The 20,203-nt window shown below is 36.9% G+C and overlaps 1 protein-coding gene across 1 annotated transcript in view; it reads left to right on the top strand.

The window, feature by feature from the left end:
• ITGA8 (integrin subunit alpha 8) overlaps nucleotides 1-20,203 on the top strand; it is a 113,718-nt gene that overhangs the window by 47,588 nt on the left and 45,927 nt on the right. The window contains exons 16-21 of the mRNA XM_075143847.1: nucleotides 6,520-6,575; nucleotides 7,104-7,258; nucleotides 8,391-8,528; nucleotides 8,999-9,066; nucleotides 10,045-10,192; nucleotides 16,744-16,836. Of these exons, the coding sequence (XP_074999948.1) occupies nucleotides 6,520-6,575; nucleotides 7,104-7,258; nucleotides 8,391-8,528; nucleotides 8,999-9,066; nucleotides 10,045-10,192; nucleotides 16,744-16,836 (658 nt within the window). The remainder of the gene's footprint in view (nucleotides 1-6,519; nucleotides 6,576-7,103; nucleotides 7,259-8,390; nucleotides 8,529-8,998; nucleotides 9,067-10,044; nucleotides 10,193-16,743; nucleotides 16,837-20,203) is intronic.

The following is a 20,203-nucleotide window of genomic DNA, read 5'->3' as shown; positions in this document are numbered from 1 at the left end:
GAACAGTTGATAAAAGAGGCTATTACAAATACATAAGATACTGTTTAAAGGTGGAAATCATAACAAATGTGGAAAATAAAAACAAAACAGAGCATAAACACATGCAAGTTGCATATAAAATACCAGTAAGTCCTGCCAGAGAGATGGTGAGGAACAAATTTCTAAGACATAAAAACTAGTCATATCATTTTATTTGAACACATTAGAGGCAGAAAGCCTGCCAGGACGTGGGCTGGATGAAAAGAATATCAAGGTGTAAAGGAGGACTCCAGAAGATAACGTGACTGCAGAAATTTTGCTTTTAAAGCAGAGGTGGGCAGAGGATTTTCCTGTAGTGGAGACATTCTTTATAGGAGATTAGTTTTAAAAATCATCTCAAATGTAAGAGTCAATCAGCAAGATAGTTTTTAGAACAAATTGATAAATATGAACCATAAAAAATAATCATGACCAGAAGCAGTTCATTTAAGAGTCATAAAGGAACTGAACTCTGATATACTTAAACCACTAAATATATGGGCTTTCAATGCAGTTGATGCAATTTGTGACTCAGGAAGTTCACTGATTGTGAAAATCTGGGATGAGGCTGTCAAGAGATTTTCCCTTTTGCTCTGTTCTTTAACACTTTATGGGACTTCTCATATTTATCAAATGTTCCTCATTTCTACATCCTGTGTAGAAGATTGCCCATCTGCAGAGCCATGTAGAATGCACATGGTAGAACTATGCAGTCCCAGAACTTTAAAGAGCTTTGGCCTTTCTGGAATAGGCTCCAAATCAAGATCCGTCCTGATTTTTTGATTCAAGCACCTTTTGTTTTAATAGTTGATGTAATAGAGAATTTACAGTATTGACATTGGGCTGAGGCGTGTTCGTTGATCCAAATTATGTTTTTTCAGAACTTCAGTTTTTAAAACTTTTTAAGAATGCTTTATGCCATAATGGAAAAGATTTCAAAACCATAACATTTACTGACAGTGTGCTGAGAGAAAAAAGGTGCTTTTTTGCACAAGAGAAATAAATAAAAACATCTCTGTTAAGAAAGTATTCCTGCTGTGAGGTATTGTTTAAAAAAGGGAGAAAAAACAAAGTATGCTCCTTTAACATATAGTGTTTTCATTACTTTTCATTTTTGTGTTTCAATAAGCTAGAAGATGTTTGGTTCTTATCTACAAGAGTTTTAATAGGAGCATAATTTAATTTCTGTCTCTTTTATTCTAAAATACTCTTCCCTAAAGACTTAGTTTATATTACAAAATGACTGAAGAGTAGCTGCTATTTTCCATGCAGTAATTTTTCTCCTTTGTTGATATAAGCTTGTATTGTACCTATGAAAACAATTAGTAGGGAAACTCGAACAGGCAAAGAATTTCTCAGTCATGGGATAGATTTCTGTATCTCTTAGCCAGCTCTGCAACTGGTATAAAATATCTATCGACTGACACTGCAAAATTAGAATGAAAGGAAACCTCCTACCAGAAAAGTTTTAGGAAGTGTGTGTATATGAATAATGTGGATTATTGTACATTTTCAAGTATTAGGAAAATATTAATTTTGCCATGATATAAATTGGAAAGTTGAAGCACTGAGGAAACATGCACAAAAAGTTATTTTTATTGCACAGTCCTAAGAGAATTGTTCTGAAACACGTAATCCTTTCTCTGCTATGTTTAAAACGTGGCTATTTCTGAGTTCCCAAAACTAACAAATTTGGAACAAATTCTGCAACTTTGAAGATATTAAAGAAAATGTAAGACTTTAAATAAATGAAGACTTTTTTTTTTTTTAAAGTGTAAAAGATGCAGGTTAATTTCTGTAAAAAGGGGTAAATAAATCAAATGTTTACTTTTTTCAAAAGCTGTTTCCACATCATATGATTTATTAAGTCCAATGCTGGGTTCCAGCTATCAAGAGGTCTAATTTATCTCCGCATTGGTATTTTTATTACCATTTGAGATCTGATTATCCACTAGCTACTTTGTTGCTACATTGTACTTAAATTATATCTGCAAATTTTATTTACTTCACCTCTCACTAACTTAAGGTAGTATGCAAATATTGTTACTTCCATTTGGCAGAGGAGCAAGAGGTTGGAGAATTTACAGGACTTATCAAAAATTAAGTATCACAGGATTGTCCAATCATGATAAAAAGTCAATTTGCAGAATATGTTTTTTATTTGTTAGTGCTTTTCAGGTGGATGTCTAATCTGAGATGTGCCTTAAGACTTCTTCAGGGAACCCGGATATCCACCTTCTGTAATCCCACTAAACCAGAGGCAAACTGCTTAAAATTTCTGATCCTCAAGTTCCTACTATGAAAAAACAGTTTTAAAAAATTCTGTCATTCTTTTATTTCCAAATGTGTTATTATTAAAAAAGTAATAAAATACTTATAATCTTGAGTCAGCTAGATTCAGTAAATGAAACATTTCTACATACACTTCAAAAAAAAGCTGAATACAAAATTCCTACCAAAAATATAAAATCCAAAAATAATAATGTTTCAACCCTTCCTAACTACATAATTTTTGGACTATTTTTCTAATTTTGCTCTTTTCTACTGCTAGTATTTTCTTTTCCCATTGACTTAATTTGAAACTGGATGTGATCAGTGCCCCATGGATATGGACCCAAGGGCCTTTGTACTTTGTTGAGATGAATTTGTGTGAGATTTGCCATAGACCATTGGCTAGTCCATGAGTCAGATAGCAAAGTCATATGGCCAAGAGTCAGAGATGCATACCTCACACCTCAGGGGCTGATGGGAGAGAAGTAGGCAGGTGGTGACAGTTGCTACCCAGGAAGCCCATTGCTGTGTTGCAGACCTCTGCTGTGCCAGGAATGCAGCTGGGTAATTTGATGGTATGAGTTTTAGTAGCCCTAAAGACATCCAAAAGACATTCATTTGAGGTATATAGCAGCCCTTGGGTTACCACAGCCTGGCCACGTGATGTAGCCTAGCCATGGAAAGCCTTCAGCATTAGAGCTCCATGTTGGTCATTGTGGGTCACTGGGTTAGGCTTTGGCATAACAAAATCTAAAAGCACGCCAAGTATTAGAATGTCATAATAGAAGTATATTGGCTTGCTTTTATGTATTATTCTTCAAAGAGGAAACAATTTGTTTAAAGGTCATTCCTCAGTAGACGATAACAGCTTCTGCTGTTCTTCTGTAGAGGTTTGTGACCTTGCAGGTTGCCTATCAGCCTCACACAGAATGGAAGTCCATAGCATCAAAGCTTAAAGTACCTTTCTGCTAAGGCGTTAACCGTTCTTCTTCTCCATGTGCAATTCTGTGTACTAAAGAAATTGTCAACAACGACAACTGACGTCTGGTAGGATCTGGTAATTCCTTACTTTTCACTTCCTGAAATAAGTTTCCTATTTTTTTTGTCTGCTTAGAATAGCCAGACCAAAATAAATTCTTTCTGGTACGAACTGCAGTCCGGAAAACATTATTTGTAGGTAACTGAATTTTTTTATTTTCTAAGGATTAACCATTTTGAGTAATATTAGGTAATTTGATTTGACTTCTAAAGAGACTACCCCCATCTATGCCATGAGTAGTTTTGAAGAAAGAGGAATATTTTTAAACTGCTTCTTTTAATAATATTAAAAATGTTTCTGTCTACCTGAAGAACATAAAATTATTTCAAACAAACTGCTTTGTTACCCCAAAATTACCAGGAAAAGCTAGTGTGTTCAGTTTTAAGGCTTTCCGTCTATTTTGTAGCTACAGTTAAATACTATTCAAACCATAGCTTATAGTGATGACAGACACTGCAGAATAAATGCATTGTGGGGATCCCTTCAGAGAGGCAAGATTGATAGCACATAAAAGTTCATATGCTTTAGGATGATGGACTGTTTCCCAGTTGTTTCTTATCTGCTGAAGTTTTCTTCCTTTGATTGTTAATTGTCTTGTTTGGTTGATTGCCCCTACAAGCAAGCTCGAAAGCTCAACTATTATATTTTTTACTGTGCTTAGGACTCAGATCTTAAATCTCATAAATCCTTTAGACTCCTGTCCTCTTCTGTGGTCTGTCATTTCCTCTGCTTTTCTTTTTCACACAGCTAAAGCATCCCTCAACATCTCCACAGCATCTTCTTGTCAAAGTGATTAGCATATCTCAATTTGTCTGGATTTGTGATCGAAATCTGTGATGTCTTTAGAACTATTCCTGAACTAAATATCCATAAAATCACAGATGTGTGGCAGAATTCTGCTAAACCCATAGTCTTGCCTCTTGCATGGCCAGAGGCTGGGAGACTAATAAACTCTAAATTTTTGCTTTTTTGCACTGCCTTTTTGACATGCTCTGCCTGGAGTGGAAGGATTAAATCTTGGCTCTTACAGTAATACTTAAGAACATGACATTGGTTATCAAATGTGTGTGATGAATTATTCTATTCATTACAGTAAATTAAACATACACTGAAATTGTGCTGTTTAACAAGTAAAGCATTTCAAGCTGGATTTTTAACTTAACCTTTTTTTAAACATGACAGTGCAAAAATTATGTGAGACTTCCAAAGCAAGATCACAGAGTTTAATACATGATGGCAGTTCATGAGTTTACATTTGAGAAAATACACTCTTATGCTATGACATGCGAGACTGGACTGTGAAGCCTGATGTCTAAATCGCATTTATGCAATTACACAAGCTTTTCTCATTTTTGTTGTTCTTGTCCTTGTGTATTAGGAAATAATCGGTTCTTCATCTGTTAACTCAGAATTGTAAAGACGTAGGAATATGACTGAATTTGCAATTTCTGCATGGAACGTGAATCAGCACTTGTAATGTCATTTGAAGGCTACAGTTAAGTGGAGTTTAATGGCATAAGGCAATTTTTTTGCCCAAGAGGAAAGTGTTTAATAAGGTCATGAGAGTTACATGAATCCCAGATGTGGCACAGTTTCATTACATTTGTCGGAGGAAGCAAACATGCAATTAAAATGTGATTACAACCTTATTTTAAAGGTTGTGTTACTGGTTTTGAATTCAATGCATGAAGACCTTAATATATAGGATAATAGTAGTGAGGAGATTAAGAGCAATGGCTAATTCAAATATGTTTTTATTTAACCCAAGCTGATTTCACATCTTCCAGTGCTGAGCTACAATCCATGTTTAGCTGAGTCTTCCATATACAAAACAAAACATTTTTTGAATCCATGAAAATATTCCATAAGAATGATTGGTAACCAGGGACACCTGCAAGTTTTAGAAGTCCCAGATCTTTCACCTGAGCAATTTTGTTACATTATACGGGACTTCTTTGGGAATAATGCTGTGGAGAACTAAATCCTTGTGGAGTGTGAGAGCAGAAATCAAACATCAAGAGCATCTTTCCAGTGACAGATTTCTTTTTTTGTCACTCATTGGGGAAGCACGCCCTGCTAATACCATCAACAAGCGTCATTATAACTGTTTCCCTAGCCATCCAGAGTAATTTGTGAAAGCTTTTTTAAAACGTGATTCAGTTAAATATTTATATAATTTGCATAGATTCCTTAAAAAGTGAAACTTTTCTATAAGCATTTATAATTTTTAGGACTTTTTAATTAATTTTTATAGTAAGTCTTGTTAGAAGGTATCAGCCAATAAAACTATAAAAGGCTTCTCCTGTCAGTTGTTGAGTATAACTGCAAATCTATTGCCTGTCTTACAGAGAAGTGGAAATAAATGTTTATTATGAGAAATAACCAATTATGGCTGAGGTGATGTTTGTATACTACAGTTATAATTGTAATGTGAATATTGCTAGGCTCAAAAAGCTTGCTATAGACTATGAACAGGCAAATGAAAAACTAATAACTTACAGTGTGTTGCATTGTGTAGAATGTGTTGCATTAGCATACTAAATAATGAACATGAATAACTAGTTTCTCTATGCTTTGATTTAGGTCACGTACCTGCCAACTTCTGCAAAACTTAGCGAATTAAATACAATACATTCTGGTTAATCTTGTGCAACAAAAATTGAACAATTCAGTTGGTATATTTGGAATTAATTATAGCCTCTTGAAATCATGAAAGTCTTATAGTAATGCCAATGAAAATCATGTTGTGTGTTTTGATTTGCTAGAAAACAGCTTGGGTGTTGACTATATGCTCAAGGATTTTTCTTATTTGACCATGATGAACCAGAAAGGACTTCTGCAGACAGCCTCATACGAAGGTGGTTTGCTGAAGCTCAACATAAGGAACCCCACTTTGCCAATAGTATTAGAAGGGTGATCTCTGTAGGCTGTCTCAAGAATTAGTGGGAACAGAGCCTCTCTCCATATCTGTCCCAGGAAGATATTCAGATCCTGTCTTCTTTGATTATTAGTGGAGCCTAGGAAACTTGCTAACTTAATTAGGGCATATCTTAGGTAGCTAAATACAGATCTCAGTGAACATCTTTTTAAGAAATGGAAAGGAAAACTTGAAAGGTATGACTTGGGAACTGCTGATTCCCAGGTCAGCTCTCTTTCTGCTAATAATTAATTCTTCTTTTTTATGTATATAGCTTTACTGTAAGAGTCTGTGCAGACTTTGAAGGTCAAAGTATTTCAGATGAGATAGGTAAGAAACATTTTATATTCCTATAATTTACTCTGGCCCACGCAATTTCAGATGTTTTTTTCTCTTACACCTTGAAAGACAATAGGAGTGAGATCCTCCTAAGGCAAGAAAATACAGTTAAAAAGATGTGTGTATATATATATGTATGTATATATAAAACATAAAGTTTTTATTATTCACTTGAAGGATTTTTTATTCAGTTTAAGCCATTTTCCAAATAAAACCAAGAATGTATCCTGCTGGAGAATGTTCTGTTTAGAAAAAAAAAAAAATAAAAAAAAAAATTGAAATATATGGAAATCCTGTACACATATGATCTGTAAATGAAATTAGAAAGTTTAAATTACATGTATTCCATACTTTGGATCAAAAACTAGTGTGCTGCTAAACAGACAGGCACTTAAAACATGGATTAGTTTTACTTGGAAGACTTTGTTAGAGTAATTAACTATAATACATAAAGAATTGTTTACTATTTTTTCTTTCCATGTTAAATAAATAAATATTTTATTTCCTTGTATCCTTTAGTGCTGAAAGGTGAATTGCAATTAGATTCATTGAAACAGAAAGGAGCTGTTAAGAGGACCCTCTTCTTTGATTACCATCAATCACATCATTACTTCTCCATTGTGATAGAAAGACAGAAACAGCTCCATTGCCATGACTTTCTTGTTTATCTCAGAGTAAGTTGTTTAAAATATTTTGGACTGTCATTATCATTTGAGTAGTATCAGGCATTTAAAGACAACAATAAAAAAAAGGAGCCACTGGAAAAGGAAGAACAATTTCCATTGTTCTTAGATCCCAAAATTACAGAAATGTGAGATACGAAAGGCCTTATCTGGGTGTCCAGAACATTCTTCTACCTGGGCAAAATTTCCTATGTAAATCATTGGCTCATCTTTTGTCAATGTAAGTATAAAAAAAAGACTTCCTTTGAAGAAGAGTATACAGTTCCTCTGTGTACAAATACATTCATTTTGTGTTCTTCTGGAAATTCTGATTAAATACTGCATCTCCTGATACAAAAGTGCAAGATTGCTCTCCCTATAGTATTCACAGTGGGATAATCAATGAAACATGTTAAATGTCATGCCAAGTCAGTTTCAACAGATATTTTAAAGGAGTGTCAGCAGCAATATTGGCCTAAAATTCATATATTTTAAAAATATTTTTAGGCCAATAAAGTTCTTAGAAAAATTAAAACTGTGGAACTGAAGTTCTGAAGGAGAAAGGGTCATTAGTTACTCACTTGCAGCTGGAATTACCTCATGCTATTGAAGCAGATTCCAAGGCTGGTCCTAGAAATGCAGTGGGAAATGAAATGGAGGAGTCTCAAGCAGTATGTAAGGAAGTATCTAGGCAGTAACGGTGGTGGTGTTTTACCTTTGCTAATCCATATAAATTCTTGGTTATGGAACAAACCAACAATATTACCTCCACAAATCCACACATGCCCTCCCTCCATTCCAAAAGAAAGGAGGGCAGTAGCTGATAGGAGTTGGTTCTGTGTGTCTCTTTTTAAACAGCTTCATTTTAGGCTAATGCTTTGAAAAAATTCTGAGTCTACTCAGCTCAGCCAGCTTCTTCCAGATGTGGGGCTGTGGAGGCAATGTGTTCTGGGCATTCCAGTTACTGGTGAGTCACTTTGCTTTCCTAATGACATTACATATAGCCAGAATTTGTCCAGCAGCTGTCAAAGAACCATATCTTCACCTTCAATGAAGACTAAAGTCTGAATCTGTTGCCATATCATACTAATCTGAAATAATTATATTAAACCATTGTTTTTTATTATGTGCTTGTCACTCACAGGACGAAACAGAATTTAGAGATAAATTATCTCCCATCAATATAAACTTGAATTATAGTTTGGATGAATCCAATTTTGAAGATAGCTTGACTGTGAAGCCAATACTAAACTATTACCAGAAAAGCTCAGTAACAGAACAGGTATGAATTTTGCATGCCACATTTTCTGTATATAAACGTGAAAGCATTTACAAATACTGTGTGTGTCATCTTCCTTAAAACAGAATATTATGCCCAGAAATTACACAACAAGGATTTAATTAATTCAAAATGTAAATTGAATATGAATATAGAACCAGGCAGGCCTTTAAAGCATTTCCAAAACTTTGTTGTGTTCATACTTTGATTGCATTCTAGAATATGTAAGCCAGGTTAGTGTCGGAAGGGGCCTGAAAGATGATATTTTTCTGCCTGGGACATAGTTGACAGTCTAAATAGTCTCCAACTATTCATGGGGAAAGGAACTTATAGAAAGGAGAAAGAGATTAATTCACTAGGGCAGTGCTAGGGATATTTAAGACATTTAAGTTAGTGATATTTAATGATGTGATTTGGACTTAGAAGCATGTACTAACTGTATTATATTTTTTTTTTATTTTGCAACAATACAGGCTTACATTCTGGTTGACTGCGGGGAGGACAACTTGTGCATTCCTGACTTGCAGCTTTCTGCTATGCCGTAAGTTAAATAAAATAAATGATGCTGTATATAACAAAATCTAGACACTTCTAACTGCTTTAACAGAATGAAATATGTAGAACACAGTTCTGTTGTTTGCTATATCTACTCATTCTTACCTGATTTCCAGATTTTAATTTGCGAATCCATTTCATCTAGAAAACCAAGCAATGGAGAAATATACAGTTAAAAAATGTACCTTTGTCAGCCACATTCATGGTGTTTAATGATCATAGAAAATACAGTATGCAGGTGTTTGTTAGGAGTGATTCTAGTTCTCTGAATGCCAAGAGATAATACAAGTTGTTTTTCAGAGGAGATTTTAAATTTGTTTATTTCATGTGCCAGTGACTTTGAACTTGAGATGCAATTCTCCTGAACTCAGTATACAGTGAAGTAAATGGATCTCAGAATAAAAGAATTTCAAATCACGGCCACAATTCCTGCTATGGAGGGAGAAATACGCCAAGCAGGACAAGTGGGGAACCACTGACAGTTTTCTGACTCTGTGCCATCAAAATCAGTACATATCTGTGAAAGGAAAGAGCACAGTGCCATTGCAGGTCTCAGGACATCTTCTGTCACTGTTCATTTTGCAATGGGCATGAGCGGAAAACTGGAATCCCACCACATTTGTGCCCTCCCAAAAACAATGCTGATGGGACCCCTGTGGCAAGTAATTCCTCCACTAGGTACTTCTTTCTGGTTAGAAAGTAGTCAGACTCTGAAATTTTATATAAGTAACGTTCAAGTTCTATGGTAGTCCACTTTGATTGTCCATGGTGGTGTTTTCTCTTGACCTCTTTCCTACCCAGGTGCTGGCATACTTTTCCATTTTTTATGAAAAAGTTTTATTCTGTGTTCACAGAATATTTTCCAGAACAGATGCTGTGAGAGCAAAATGTCCTTCTGCATTATTCATACATAAATCGTAATTGTGCATGTTTTAACTCCTGACAAGTAGTATGTTCTATATAGAGATAAAGATCAGCTAATAATTGGAGAAGAAAACTGTGTCATGCTCATAATAAATCCAAGGAATGATGGGGAAGGAGCCTATGAAGCTGAGCTACATATAAAGATTCCACCTGAAGCAGATTACACTGGGGTTGAACGCAACAACAAGGTAAATGAAGATCAAAATGTTAGCGATAATAAAGCAGAAGAACTGAGAGCAATGTTAACCTATGAAAGCAGCAAGCAGAGAGGTGCCTCTTAGGCAGGGAGATTCCATCGACCATCAGCTACCCTTGCTCACACAGTCCAGGCTAAAGATTAGCCATGTTACCAGAAGATGGGAAGGTCAGGACCATTCTGTTTCAGAGCCAGCCCAGGTCCAGCTTCTTGCTATTAACTTAGTTATAATACCACACAAATACAGTCACATTTGTCCTAGGGCTAGAGTTGTTCACATCATTCAGATTTTGAACTAGTAAACCCTACCAGTAGCAGGGAGTGATAGTGCAGAATCCCCTGAGTGTTTCTAACCTGGGATCCAGTGGTACCAGCTCTCAGTCAGAGTTAATGAGCCCTGCTGAAGCCCAGACACATGGACACCTCTGTCTCATGCTCCCAGCACACCAGTGTTTTACCATTATTAAGAGTATCCCAGTCTATGATATCCTGAATAGTTGAACATTAACTGCAGTATAAACTTGACAAAGTTGATTTCCTTTGTAGTTAATTATTTTTTCTTACGGATAGGCCAAAAAAGCAGTTATAATGTAAAATGTGCCAGTGTTCACAGAAGGACTAATGTTGACTGAAGTCCTGCTGAGCTGTACTGAACAAACAGTGTTTCCTTTTTGGGTCTGTTTGTTTTTTAAGAGCAAAGACGAAACACTATCCTGCAAACAAGTAGAGTGTTCATGTATTCTCTGTTGGACAGCAAGTCTGAATCGGCTCATCTGCACATAAATCTCCCAAGCTGTTGCAACATCATCTTGCTTTTTTCTGTCAGTGCCCGGAATGTTCAGAAGGGCCTCAAGGGTGAGAGTGGGAGAAAGCAAGTTAGTTTCCTTTCTAAAGGCAAATGTTTTTAAGGAAGTTGAAAGTAACTTACAAGGTATTTCCTTATTCTCCTTCTGTCAGCGTCTTTATTAATGGGCTTTTAACCCAGTTTGAAAAAAATTGTTGTTCAAAGGAGATTTTAAATTTGTTTAAATTTGAAAAAAATGACAAGAATTAATGATGTCACCGAAGATGAGAATATGGAAATTCTCTGCAACCTCGCTTCTCAGAAGCATATCTTTGTACACAAAACAAATAAGTAAAGACACCAGCCTCTTTCTATTGTCTATTTCTTTTGTTCTCTTAGCATAGCCTCTGTTTTTTCGGACTGTGATCTACAAAACTTAAGTTCTCTTTAATATACTACACCTGGTTATATTTTTCCATTGTTGCTCTTTAGGAATCTTTGGCTGTTCTTTTGGCCATTACCAAGGATGTCGGGGAGGCACTTATTCCAAAATCTATAGCACGTATTAGCACTTATGTATCATTTGGACTGGACAGAAATCAATCAGGGCTTTTCGTTATTTTAGGAAAAATTGTATTTTGTAGTGCCAGCAGAGTAGACTCATGGGGAAAGGAAGGAAAAAAGAGGTGGGAGATTCTGGTGCTTTGGAAGAATAAGGGGAAGCTAGAATGAGTTGGGAAAGAGGGTTAATGTACTTTTTCTTTTGAAAATAAATTTTTAAAAACCCAGGCAATGTAATGGAACGTCTTCATTTTCTTCAGATTTTGTGGAAAATAAAATACATTTTTGACAAGTCCAGTTCTGAATCCTTCTGGATTTATAGAAAAATTGCCTTTATTTTGCCTGCATTTACTTAGTTCACTACAACACATAGTTTATTTCATATTCTCTTACTTTTCATACTTATTCCATTCAAAGAGATGTCATCATGTTCTTTCTGAGAAGGATCAAAACATTAATCCTACTATCTACATCATTCTTAGTGTCGTCCCTTCCACATTGCAGATACAGTTTTCACAAGGATTAGATATAGTACTGAAAGCAAGTTTATTCTTTCTATTGTTTTGCAATTGTAAATGTATATTTTTTAAAACTATGGTCTTCATGATATTATGGTTCCATTAAATAAACTAAAACATTCACTTCTAAGTGCATTTGGAAAAGAAATTGATATTGTAATTTTCTTCAAAAAGAGAAAGCTAAAACTTGCTGGCATTTAACTGCTGGTGGAGGTTGGCTCTTGTATGTATTCAGTTGCTTTTCTGTACTGCCATATGTCACCTAAAACTGCTGTGAACATGACAAAGAAGAATATATAATCTTTGTAATTTAAAAAGAAAATTTAGAATGGAAAAACACATTTTTAAACTCAGACATTCTTTTATGTCCTTCCTGTTCTGTTTTCTCATTTAATTCATTCTGTCTAAATGTACAAATTAAGTAATCTGACCAATCAAAACAAGAATTAGCAGGTTTTTTCAGTTTTGTTCCCCAGAGTGATCAGAATCCTAGGTATCAGAGGTTCATGTGTTACCAGGATGACCAAATTCTTAGGGGTCATAGTATAAATGAGTATAAATTAAAGAGGGACTCAATTAATTCAACCTATAGTGCTTTAAAAAAATATGGCAATTTGAACTGCTTGACAAGAGCACAGAAGAAATTATCACACTGAAATGCAGTAAACATTGAGGTATATGGAAAAAAGGTCTCTCAGTCTGTGGGTACTTTGAGGCACGGACCATAGATGAAAATTAACGTTTTGCTGTCAGTTGCAGTGGAGTCAGGATTTCGCTTCTTATTTTTGTGTTTGTGCCGCACCCTGCCAGTGGGGCATCGTGACTGCTCCTGAAATGTACTTAATTTAATACAGAGTAATTTCAGCAGACAGGTGGATTTGTGATAGAGCCTGCTGCAATCATGCTCTTAAAGCTCTGCATCTAAGGATTTCATTGACTCTTTGATGTATCAGTGTTTACAGTCCTCTGTGTAGCTGTTTTTCTCCAAACTGCAGAATTCCTTGTATTAAGACAGAGATAATATTCACCTCAGAGCCAGCAAAGCAGGTAGACTGAGAGCAGAATAAATGAAATGTAATGAGCTGAATGAATTACTTGATACATTTCTGATGGAACTGAAAAATCTTTAGAATCAAATCATTCTGTTATGCTGCCATCATTTCAAAGTAACTATACTCATAGAGCGTATTAGGCTACTTTATTATGGGGCTGCTCTAGATTTGGTCTATCTATCTAATAAACAAATTTATCCCTTAAGTGCTTTCTGTCCAATCTGATTTTTTTGGAGCAATTTATTGGGTTACTCTATATCATTTGCATTACACTTGGAAAGTGTTAAAGTCAACAATTTAATTGAAAATTCACTTGCCTTCTACCTCTTCCCTTCAGCTTTATGGAATGCAATGTTTGACCTGCCTCAATTGTCATTATCTTGTTATCTCAGGCCTGGTTCTGTAGCATATTGTACGGAGACTGTGTAACCATATCAAAAGAGTAGCATTTTGCAGAGATATACGTGATCGTATGCAAGTGGAGAGCCAAGTGAATGTGTGTGATCTTAAAGTCTGAGGTCAAGGATATGATTTTGAAGTTTCATTAATTCTTCACATACTGATACTTCCTTCACTCAAAAGCTTATTAATGAAATACAATGACTTACAATGAAATCAAATGTGTTATTCATTAGTTGTATTGTGGAAACATTTAGAAGCTCCAGAGAGCAGGTAAATGGGTAAATTACCACAGCTTTACAAGTTACTGGAAACCTGTTGGCTTGTAATAACTGTCCATATGCAGTAATGCAGTAGGTGTGGAGTTACTGGAATTAGCTGCAATGAAAAAAGTATAACCTTGTTATATTACCTCACATTTCCATGGGCAGCAGTAGATCCAAAGACAGTACATACTTGCTGTATGGTACGTTCTTACACTACAATAGCATGATTGTGTGTTTGAACCCTAAGCCATTGCCTGAATACTATGCATTAATCCTTTGCCCGGTGGAAGAGTTCCGCATACTGAACAGCTCAATCCTGCCTTAGCAGCAATGGCTGGAACTGAAATTCACATGGAATAATTAGTAGAAGTAAATCAGGCCAACACAAAGCCCTAATAGGTATTTGTTCCACACAAAAAACATGATGTATTTTGGCATAACTGTCTCTGCTCAGGCTGGGAACTGCAGTTGTTGCAGATCACAACCAGATTTATATTGCAATGGATAAGCTCTGAGCCATTATCCCCATGCCTTTCTGAATAAAGCATGACACTCTCTTAAAATAGGAAAAAGACCTGAAACCTTCTTGTCTTACCTGAACATTTTTAGAGTAAGTACATGGTGGCTGGCTAGATGAGATGTGATTTGAGCCTTGTGAGGATAAACGCTAGTTCTTCATACATCAGCTAGATGAGAAGCTAGATTCTGGCACCTGGTACCTAATCCATCCACTTTTCCTCAGAAAATAAGATTGGAAGGTGTTGATTAAGGAAAGAGAGGAGGTGTTTTACTCTGCAGCCTGTTGTGCTTAACTATTCTGGTATCAATTAGTAATTCATCACTAAGACCACCAGAAAGAGTTTCAGTTGTAGGCTGCCTGGATTACGTAAAGCATCCAATCATTTTCTAGTTAAAATGCACCCTGGGAGCACATGTGTTAATTGTTGGGGTTTTGCTTCTGCTCAAGACTGCCAAAAAGACCATGTGTTTCTATAAAACTATAAATTGCTACCAGTGGCAGGTAGAAGGGTTTTGTGGCAAAACCTTCCATCTGGCTGAGTTACATATGAACTCAATGGTACTGACAATACTGGGTGTATAAGTCTCTGCTCTTGCTTGCTTCCTGCCTGGTTTTAATTTTCCTGTTTTGTACTTAACCACCTCAAAAAGGTGATCAGTGAAAAAACAAAGGCAATAAATCTCAGCGTTGAAGAAATTCTACCGCAGCTGACCCTTTGTCACATCTTTAGGCTGCACAGATTAGCTTTTGTGATGCTGGTCATATAAATTCTGTGCCATTAATCATTTTCAGTCTGAGAGCATAGCCTCCAAATTGCAGAAAACCTACTTGCAAAACTTCTCTATTTGCTCAGCCTTTGAAGGACAAAAAATTGCATGATAAGGGCTGATTTACTTTGTACTGATGTGCGATACAGCATTAATAAAGAAACTGCAAAATATCCAATCTAGATGAATATTTATTTTCTAACATTTAGACCTCAATTTCACACACCCCCCAAAACAAAATCAAAACTATAGACCCACACTTCAAGCTAAAATGAACAGTTTTCCAGACAAGTTTGGTTTCAACAAGCTGTGTTAACAAGCTGTGTGAACACCCTCTCTTCTCCCATGTGTTGCTTCCCACCTCTAATTAACCGGCTGGAAAGAGTGTAAAAATCCCCCACTCCCAACCCTAGAATGGCTTGGAAAGGCTATTAGTGCACTGGACATGCTGTGTAACAAACTTTGTTTCCTCCTAGCAAATTGTGAAAGTGTCAGTATACAGTGAGTGTGCTGAGGGCTCCTTTTAGCACATGCGCTATCTTTTCTTTTAATCTCAGGAAATGATAAGGTCAGCATATCCATGCTGGCTTTTACAGGTAGGAATGAATTGGTAATCAGTGGTCTGGAGATTTTCCGGGTCTTTCTATATAAAGAGCACATATTGCTTAATCTGTGAGAATTACAAATGAGAGGAAAGGTAGTGGGAGAGCCTTATAGCAACAACTAACTGCATCCTGCTTTTATAAAACTGATTTACTTCTGCACATATATGGAAGTATTTTCTTTTATTGAATACGCCAGAGAGGAAAACAGAAAAAAACCCAAGCATTTTGTTACTTTGTCTTACTCTCTATCTCCTAACTTCCACTATTCTATAGCTGTTCCTCCTTTTATACAGTCTGTTTTGTTTACAGATGATAACAACTAGTGATAAAGACTAAAGGGTTTAAAAAAAAAAACCCAAAGCGTAGGATACATTTTACATTAAGAGGTTTAGAGGGAAGTTATACGAGTGTATCCTCAAAGTTGTTGAACAAAGCTGCCTGAAAAATATTATGTACAAACTGGGTTTTGAATGAATAGTTTCTGGAAAAACAGTTAAATTTTACTTATTGCTATAAACAACGAAAACCGTAATTTCTGGTGATGTGAAAATCTATCTCCTTTGTTACTAAATTATAAACACAGGTAACAGTTTATGTTTTTACAGAAGTATTTCATGTTCTATGTACCATAGGTTGGAAAATAAAGTTCTAGGCTTGGTCCGTAATAAAGTTCTGCCAGTGCCAGAATTTCACTACAGAGACTTCTAGTGATGGATAATTCAACTATTGCAATTAGTGTGAGGCCTATTCTCCTCACCCAGTTTTGCCTACTCTTTTTTTTCTCTATTGAGTCATTATGGCTATAGGAATGATTCACAACAACAAAGCAGTATGTTAAAACTAGAAATAGAGTGATCTCATCGTGGCTCTTAAGGTACTGGGAAACTTTCCTATTTGTTTTTCCCTGGCATCAGTTTTCCCCCATTGTCTGACAATAACCAATTAAATGTTAGTGCACTGAGCAGGTGTCTGAAATCAAAAGAAATGTCACAGTCAAAAAGGCATCACTTTCCGAACTGGATACATTTCACTGTGATCTTTGACCTCCATATTGGTGTCCTTTTGTTACAGGCACTACGTGTATTGAGCTGTGATTACAAGATGGAAAATGAAACTAGAATGGTGGTTTGTGATCTTGGAAACCCTATGGTGGCTGGCGCAAACGTAAGGGAAAACCAGATGCATTTACTGATTTTTATCTAATTGAATTTAAAGGGGAGCAAATGGAAAACTATTCAGTTAGCAGAATGTGTCTCAATAAGCAGCACCTAAACCAAATTATTTACTTGGAGAAGAAATTGTTGGTGTAATAAGAGGCAGAACTGTGCTTCTGAAAAACTAACATTTTGTTGTTCTAAAAGATTAATGATGCTAGAGCCTGTGTTTTATTTCACTTACTCTAAAGAAAATGAGTGCGACTCAATTTAAGTCACAGAAGTTGCACTACTATAATGAGAAGAGAATCCCAATAATGTGATCTGTTTGTTTCTCCCTTTTAGTATTCTTTCTACTTAAGATATGTATAGTAAATTACAGCTTCTTTAGCCTGATTCTCATCTTGAGTGCATAAGGGTTGTCTTATCAGTTTATATCATGATCTATATCCATGAAAATGTGGTTGGAGTCAAGTTTTCCTTCAAGTTATTATTGTCATTCTAAACATTTTCCTGAGACAGCTATTCATAAATCATACTACACATTAGATGGAACATTGATAGCATTGTTGTTAGAGAAGGGTGGAACTGAATAATCATAGAATCATAGAATAGTTTGGATTGGAAGGGACTTTTAAAGGCCATCTAGTCCAACCCCCCTTCCATGGGCAGGGGCATCTTCAACTAGATCAGGTTGCTCAGAACCCCGTCCAACCTGACCTTGAATGTTTCCAGGGATGGGGCATCTACCACCTCTCTGGGCAACCTGTTCCAGTGTTTCACCGCCCTCATTGTAAAAAATCTGTTCCTTATATCTAGTCTAAATCTACCCTCTTTTAGTTTGAAACCATTCCCCCTTGTCCTGTCACAACAGCCCCTGCTAAAAAGTTTGTCCTCATCTTTCTTACAAGCCCCCTTTAAGTACTGAAAGGCTGCAATAAGGTCTCCCCGAAGCCTTCTCTTCTCCAGGCTGAACAACCTCAACTCTCTCAGCCTTTTTTCATAGCAGAGGCGTTCCATCCCCATGATCATTTTCGTGGTCCTCCTTTGGACCTGCTCCAACAGGTCCATGTCTTTCTTGTGCTGAGGGTTCCAGAGCTGGACGCAGTACTCCAGGTGGGGTCTCACCAGAGCACAGTAGAGGGGCAGAATCACCTCCCTCGACCTGCTGGCCACGCTTCTTTTGATGCAGCCCAGGATACGGTTGGCCTTCTGGACTGCAAGCGCACATTGTCGGCTCATGTCCAGCTTTTCATCCACCAGTACCCCCAACTCCTTCGCGGCAGGGCTACTCTCAATCCCTTCATCCCCCAGCCTCTATTGATACCAGGGGTTGCCCCGACCCAGGTGCAGGACCCTGCACTTGGCCTTGTTGAACCTCATGAGGTTCACACGGGCCCACTTCTCGAGCCTGTCCAGGTCCTCTGGATGGCATCCCATCCCTCAGGCATGTCGACTGCACCACTCAGCTTGGTGGTGTCTGCAAACTTGCTGAGGGTGCACTAGATCCCACTGTCTAGGTCACTGATGAAGGTATTAAACAGTACTGGTCCCAATCTCCATCTGGATATTGAGCTATTGACCACTACCCTCTGGATGCGACCATCCAACCAATTCCTCATCCACTGGTTTAGTCCTATGGAAGATCAATATTTCACTCTTCAGACTCTCTGTAGAGGGATGTTCTCTTGGCCTCTTACGATCTTGAAGCAGTTTCTGTCTGATCCTCAATAAAAGAACCAAATGGGTCTTATGACAGGAGGCTGGAACTAGAGTAAGCTTGTTTGGATCATAGGGTTAGCTTCAGATCAGTCATAGAGTTTTTGAAAGTGAGTGTGAGACCAGATGTCTCATAGTTAAGTGCCTTCATGGTCACAAAAAGTCCCAGATAGACTCTTTGGGATTACAAGGAGCATTTCTGAGGAATGGCGTTTTCACAATGGGATGATGGGAGGCAATGATGGGCTGAAGCACTAGGTAAATCCCAAGTCAAGGCAGATAATTTCTCGTACCAGAAAACCAGCAAATTTAGATATCTGCTTAGTGCTTTCCTGGTTAGTCTCATGGCAGAAGCAAATTCCCAAGATACAGACAAAAGTGGACAAGAATCTTGTGGATGATTGGGGTGCAGTGCTGGGGAAGGAGAGCATGAAAACCCATGGGTTTGGAAGAGAAAAGGAAGACTAAATACAAGAGACACTGACATTGTATATCAAGCTAGAAGCAAATCTTTGTGGTTTGCATATTGTCATAAACATAAGCAATGGAAAGGTCTGAGTGTGGAGGTATTAGACTACAGCCCCTCACTCTCCTCCAATTGAATCCAAAGCCCTGTTTCCACATCATCCTTGACCCAAAATGCTAGCAGTGTCAAGACTTCAGGAACGCTATTTGGTGGCCACTAAGGCCATACTACTTTCATCTGTCTCCTTATGAATTCTCACAGCACAACTAATCCTGTTTTTCTTCAGAATCAGCTCTAGGGCTGCCATAAATGCACTGTTACTAAATATTCCTAAGTAAAATACTACATAAAGTAGCAGAATAAAACAGCAGGGTTCATAACATGTGTAAGGGTATTCTAGCTTATAACAAAAGAATCCCACCCTTGAAAATTAATGCATATGAAGATAGACCATTACAAAGCCAGATAGCAGAAGTGTTTGATTATAGTGAGTGAAAGCTTAAAGCCTAACTTTGTCTTTAAAACCAACTCTCCTGGAAGCTTAGTAAAGGTGAAAGGACTTGAGCTTTTTCAGTCCAAACGTATTTATGATGGCAAATGTACTTCCAACAGCGAAATACCAGCCCTTTGTACAAATTGCATAAATCACAAAAGGCTGCTCTGATCCATTTCCAGTTTTGCAAAACAATTCTGCTCTGGCAGGAGATCAGTTATTCTCAAAACATTCAGACAGAAAGGGACTCTTTGTGGAAGTTGTGAGGGAGTGGGAAGGGAGGGTTAGGTCAAAATCAAACATTCCTAAAACTCTTAACTATTGAGTCACTGTAATGACTTTTCAGCACCCTGAAATCCTAGAATTCTTAAACTCTTTAAGATCAGCTTCTGAGTATGAGGGTATGTCAGGATTTTGTGATATAACCCATGGGATATTACTGCAGTGGGCTACAGAGTTGTCTGACACTTCACATCTTCAAAATGCATTACCATCATCAAAATTGGTATATCTCTGGCTTTTTGAAAATCTGTGACCTTAAAATCGTTTACTGGCCACAGAAAATACTTAACCTTTTCAGTAATATCTTTGTGGTTAAAAGAAGATAAAAAGATAAAAAAGAAGATAAAAAGAAATGGGAAGGAAAATCAGACCACCATATGGCCCAGAATGCAAACTAAATGTCTGTGATACCATCTC

The sequence above is a fragment of the Calonectris borealis genome, chromosome 2 (assembly GCF_964195595.1).
Source record: "Calonectris borealis chromosome 2, bCalBor7.hap1.2, whole genome shotgun sequence".
NCBI classification, from domain to species: Eukaryota; Metazoa; Chordata; class Aves; order Procellariiformes; family Procellariidae; genus Calonectris; species Calonectris borealis.
This window is presented reverse-complemented; position numbering and strand designations above follow the sequence as displayed.